This window comes from Diplotaxodon limnothrissa, linkage group LG17 (assembly GCF_057381915.1).
Source record: "Diplotaxodon limnothrissa isolate DT_005_m linkage group LG17, D_limnothrissa_male_GT1.1, whole genome shotgun sequence".
Lineage (NCBI taxonomy): Eukaryota > Metazoa > Chordata > Actinopteri > Cichliformes > Cichlidae > Diplotaxodon > Diplotaxodon limnothrissa.
This window is the reverse complement of record NC_140612.1, coordinates 8,907,676-8,913,675: the sequence shown is the minus strand read 5'-3', so window position 1 is coordinate 8,913,675 and position 6,000 is coordinate 8,907,676. Positions and strand designations below refer to the sequence as shown.

Sequence of the window (6,000 nt, the reverse complement as noted above, 5' to 3'; positions counted from 1 at the left end):
TCGTCTCTCGCACAAACATCCCGGACTGGCTGCCACGGGCGCCTCCTCCTTTCCCGTGGCTGTGTGTGTGAGAGTGAGTGAGTGTGTATGTGTGTGTTTTAGTTAAGAGGAGTGGAGTTTGAACGGGACACGTTGCTTTTGTTTGTTCGCAGACCCCCCCGCCTCCCCCCAAACTCTGAAGAATAATAACCAACATAATATTAAAAAAGAGAAAAGGCAACTAAACACTGTGGATAAGAGTCTAATCCAAAAACTGTCGGGGATTTTCTGCGTGTGAGGAAAAAGGACTACACCTCCAAAGATGCGTCTGCCGGTGCTTCTCTGTGTGCTGGTGAGTCTGTGTGCCGCACCGGGCCCGGTGGCCGGGGCGGATAGAAGCTGCTCCGACCTGCGGCAGTTCTACACCGGGAAAGGGTTCACTTCGGAAAGGGTTCCTCAGACTGAGATCTCCGGTGAGTTTTTTTTTGTTTGTTTTTTGTAGTTGTTTTTTAAATTCATTAATTGTTTTGGTGGTAACAAAGAGGACAACACTTAACGCCCTCCACAGGAACGATAAAGTCAAGTTTTTGTATCATAATTTTTTTTTAAATTTCAGATCGCTCCAACTATTACAGCATGTTGTGACATAATTCTTAAATGACCCCCCCCTCGTGCCTTGCCTTATTTTGTGGGATTCTTGAGCGGCTGTTCAGGATGCCATTCTGTTGCATTATACATAGTCTGTGCTAGATCATTTTTATTCATAAACATTGAGTGCTTTATTGTGGTTTGCGTGAATGGGAATTCCATCTATGTTAATAAATCAGCTTAAGGTTTCTTTTTCTTTTTAAAAAAAGAAATGTTCCCAAAGGGCAGCTTTGCTGAGGGTTTATTATTATGCTGCATCCCAGTTCGTGTGCCTCATTGTGCGTCTGTTCAGCCTCTCTGTGCACTCTTATACACCCCCCTCATTCAGCATCTCAGTGTTTCCCAGTCTACAGTCCTTCAGGGTATGCTCATTGTCTGCTGAGGGCAGAAATGCAGGTGGGTGTGAGCCATGTGTCTTGTGGAGCCATTCCAATCTATTCATTGTTTTTATATATTTGTGTTTGCTGGTGTTTGTGCTCCAGGTGTGAAGAACTGTTAATATAACCTAGAGGGGGCGGATGCAGACTTGTGTCCCGGGGCATTTTTCATTGTCCACCTTGCTGTGGATGGACTGCAGGTGTAGTGTGTGTGCGTGTGTGTGTGTGTGTGTGTGTGTGTGTGTGTGTGTGTGTGTGTGTGTGTGTGTGTGAGACCCAGTAGATGCTGGAATTTGCATAAACTAATAATTTAGGCTCGCCTGGGGCAATATCCAATCACAGCTCTAGCTACAGCTCAGCGATCGCACAACATAAGCTGCCGATGAGCTGAATAAAAGAAGACGTGGTTTACACTCATTTTACTTCTTTTGTTTCATTCCTGTACTCTCATCGTGTCAGTCAGTCATCCAACTAGTCAGGCAATCATGCATTTAGTCAATCAGTGAATTACCCAGGCAGTGAAAGTAATCAGTTAGCCTGATCTCTCGTCTGTCAGTCAGACAGCACACATCAAAGTCTCTCTATCTTGTCTCTTTGGCTGCTGCAAACCATAAATGCAGATTAAAAGTGTCTTGGCCTTGGGGAAAGTGAAATTGAGCTCTTGTCCCCTTTAAGGCAATCATCTGTCGGCCTCTGTCTCCTCCCTTATTTCACCTAAAGATGGACAGACAGCAGCGAGCGTGCAGAGGAGATGAAAGCGAGGGGAGAGCAAGGTGTGTTTGTGTGCTCAGCGTCTGCGATCTGAAGGTCATTTTGTGTTGTGTCAGTGGAAATGCACACTTATGGGCGGCTGAGTTATTAATATTGGATGTGTGTGTGTGTGTGTGTGTGTGAATCAGACAGAAACCAGAAAATAGATAACAGTGAGGCAAAGAATGTGAAAATAGAGAGAAAAGGAAAGAAGGGGGAGAAAAACCCACAACCAGAGACAGTGAGTGAGTCACTCAAGGTCTGTCTGTGTTTAGTGGAAGACTGTGAAAGAGACTCGACACGACATTTTCCCTCCTCTTCCATTAAAAGCTCATCTTTTATTGACAGATGAAGAACACAATGCTTCAGTCTCTTGGACCTTGAGCTGCTCTAGTTATTTGCGCAAGAGTTCTGCCTCCCCAGAACTCATTAAAACTGACGACCAGTTGGGCACAGAGATGTGGGAAGATTTCCCCACAACAGGGGCTTTTCAGTCCTTCTCATTTCAGGGACCTTAGGTGGGTCAATTTAGATTATCTGGCCCTCCGCACTCTGGAGGATGTCCAACCTGAGAACAAAACATTAATACAGTCTATTGGAAAAACACAGTAGATACAACACAACAAATTCATTTTGTTTACTTCCATACCTCTTCTGCACACTAGGAATGTTAAATGTTTGATACAATATATTGTCTCTTTGTTTCATTGTTTGCACTCTGGATTGGTTTTCAAGCATGCATTACAGTAATGCAGACAAACCCTCGCCATACAGGTCATAATGAAGTTATACAAAAAAAAGTCCTCCAGGAAAACCGACAACGTGATCGTCATAAGCAATATTTGGTCATTTAGCACACTGAGCCTTACTTGCCTTCCTAATGTATTTATTATCTCTCAGGGCAGTAAACAAGCTAAATATCTAAGCCCTGTGGCCTTCCTGCGCATGCAGCAGACTCGCATCTGGATGAACAAACACTTTCCTAATGATATGGGACAAGACCCAGCTGTTGCTAATCATAAGCAGTTCACAGTTAGCGTTATCTGCAGAGCATAACAATGTTTGGGAAGTGTAATTCAGCTAGAAGACTTCCCTGGGTGACAAATCAGTATATTAGTACATAGATTCAGCAAATAAAATGGAGTTTTGTGCCCAGAAACGAGTACTAACAGCAGCACCTACCCAACTGAACCAGAAGCATACCTGAATTCAGAGAATATCAGCATGTTTTAGCCAACATTCATGTTCCCTACAGGATGGGTTTTAATAACGCTGGGAAGCCCCAGACTTAGGATTTAGTGCCATCGTCAGGTCAAAAGTGAGAGCAAATGATGTTCCTATCAACTTCACTTTCTGTTACGGTCTAATTAGAAAAGTTTCTTGTTAGTTACGCTAAGATAATGAACATTTTTGAATTCAGTGTTTAGTACATTGGACTCTTTTGCAATGTTGCATACATTTAGTGGCAAATTTGTAAGTAGGGCTTGATGAGGTGACCCTGAAACACCCCTTAATTATGCTGCTATAGGCTCAGATTGCTGGGAGCATAAACTATGTCTTCTGTGCTCCCCTTGTATCACTCCATAAGCATAGTTCATCCTTGTCTGTCTATGCTCTCCTTTTTTCTTCGCTTTCCCCTCCCCCTCAGCTGGTTGTGGTCGATGGCTAATGTCACTCAGGTTAGTTCTCTTCCTGTGAAAATATGTTGTTTAAATATGTACAAAAACAGTCACCTCAAGGCATAAGGTAAAGACTCTATTAATATTAGAGCGAAAAACCCTACAAATCACTCGCCACAATCAAGGTAATCGCAACAATAGACAGATGGATGGATCGATGTGTAGATGAAAGTTTTGTTTGCTTTTTCTCCCCATAATCTCGTTCACATGGATTTTCACAGGTGAATAACACCAACCTGCGATTGAATGACGCGTATTTAGCTGCTTCATCTATTTCTCCAAACCAGCACAAACGTAAATGGCAAGAAGTCCAATTTTCACAATGAATGCAAAGAAAAAAGCCAAAATGTCAGCCCTGAATGGAAGGATTTAAATTGTGCAATTTATTTGTTCAACCTTGATGTAACCAGGAAGTCCCATTGAGAACCAGTCTCTTTCACAGGGCAGCCATGCAAAGTGAAAACAATGAGTGAAATGAATGAAAAATTGTAGTGGCTTGTAGCTTTTTCTAGATCTCTAGGTTTGTATTTAAAATCTAGAAAACATTCAGAAAATAATCATGTTTTTTCCAGGATTAAACATGTGAGAAAATCATAGTTCCAGAGTAAAATCTGTGTAACACGAGGAACAGATGCTTTACATTTTTACCCTGAATTTAAAAAAAGAAAACCCAAAATGTCTCTTAGACTCTGCTGACATCCATTGTCCTTTAGGTTTTACACCATATGAATGGAAGTCGTCTTTCCTGATGTCTGCCTGTCTGTGTTTTTGCCTGCAAGCGTTTTTTTCTCTTCTTGTTATACAATGTATCCTTCACCTGGTCAATAGTTAAAGGCCAGCTCATCCTATAGCCTGTGTGTGTATCTGTCTATGTGTGTGTGTTTAAAAGTCAGTGAAAACCAACACCTTCTTCAAGGAAGACACCAAGTTTCATTCACAAATGCTTTGTCTGCGCAGAGCAGCACACACCCATGTGATCAAGTGACACACAGAAACAGATACAGCGTATATAACCTGCGCAATTCACAGGTATTGAGTTTTGATGCGTTTGTGTCGGTGTGCGTGGGTTTGTGTGGCCTACATTTTGAGTATTTGTTACATTATTTGAATGTTTGAAAGACAATATGGGAGGAGCTGAAAAGTTATGTGTTGGTACTCTGTGCAAAATGCTAATAAAATGTAGTGCAAGGACTGAAGCTAGCAAACATATTTCAAAACTTTTTTGTGTGTGAAAATGAAAACAAAATGTTTTCAATTATTTTGTTTTATTTAAGTAAAACTGGACATTTTACATGGCGTCTCAACTTTTTTTGGACACCTCAGAAGTCAGATGAGTGCAGTGCCAGGCTTTAGTTTCTTTATTTTAAATCCAGCTTTCGTCACTATTTGTTTAAAATGTAATTATTTCTCATCCTTTCCATTGGAGCTGGCGGCACTAATTCTCTGCTTGGTTGCATTGATACCGTCGCTAAAGAATATGAGCTTAATTCATGAAACCAATTAGAGAAATTATGCAGTCTCATACTGAAGCTTGTCTATATTATTTAGCTGACTGGTCTTTCCACCAGGAAAAATATCAGTGTGCATCAGTGTTGTCACGATACTGGAATTCCCAGGAAAATAGCCGATGTTCAATTTCAGTTTCAAGACTACAGGATAAAGATAAAAAAGAACAAAAGAAAAGCAAAAAATCGACAGAAAAAATAACAACAGTATTTTTAATTGCTAATTGCTAACAGCTCAAAGGCATTAAGATGTACACAGGCCAGATTAACATTCATGATAGCTGTATATACTTCGGGGGGGGGGGGGGGGGGGGGGGGGTTAGGAAAGGTTTATTGACCTCTAGTAGTGCTCATAAAGTGTTGTAACATCATGCTAACATCATGCTAACCTCATGCTAACATGACTGAGCGTCAGTCACCGTTCATGTCTGCAGCTGTTGGTGAGGGGAGGAGGCGAACACGTGACTGTTGCAAATAATAACTGCCCAGTAATTTTTTTGTATTTTTAGAAAAAAAAAATAGATTATTATCTGAGAATTGATTTTTTTGACAACCCTACAGTGTGTACAATACTAGCAATTTTACAGCCGTTAGTTTTTAGATTTCAAGTTCTAGTTTAGTTTTTGCTTTTGTTTTCTTGCCTGATTGTCAACATGTCTATGCGAGTGATGCAGCAACTCACCGCTAATCATTTGCTAATGTCATTTATATAAGTAAGTGTAATCACAAGGTACTAAATGACATCGATGTTTTTAATCTTCTCTGACATTTGATTAGATTACAGATTAATTTATTCACAGAGAACATTGTTGATCGATTAGTTGATGATGGAAAATGATCAGGTGCTGTATCCCTGCCATCATATAAAGAATACTTAAAGACAAACTGTGTACAGCAACACAGCCTAATAAATAAAATCAGGGATCTTTCACTTGTTACGTGAAGGTGTAGACTACTACCATGTGCAGCCACTGCAGTATTAAAGTATGCAAACTATACAATATTACAGTATTACAAAGGATTTGGCTTAAGGTGTTTCGTCAGTTTTGCATAAAGTACTAC

At 40.6% G+C, this 6,000-nt stretch overlaps 1 protein-coding gene across 1 annotated transcript in view; it reads left to right on the top strand.

The window, feature by feature from the left end:
- Window positions 1–301: 301 nt before the first annotated feature.
- Window positions 302–6,000, top strand: part of gpc1a (glypican 1a) — a 44,059-nt gene continuing 38,360 nt past the window's right edge. Inside the window, exon 1 of the mRNA XM_085375687.1 lies at window positions 302–452. Coding sequence (XP_085231813.1) covers window positions 302–452 — 151 coding nt within the window. The remainder of the gene's footprint in view (window positions 453–6,000) is intronic.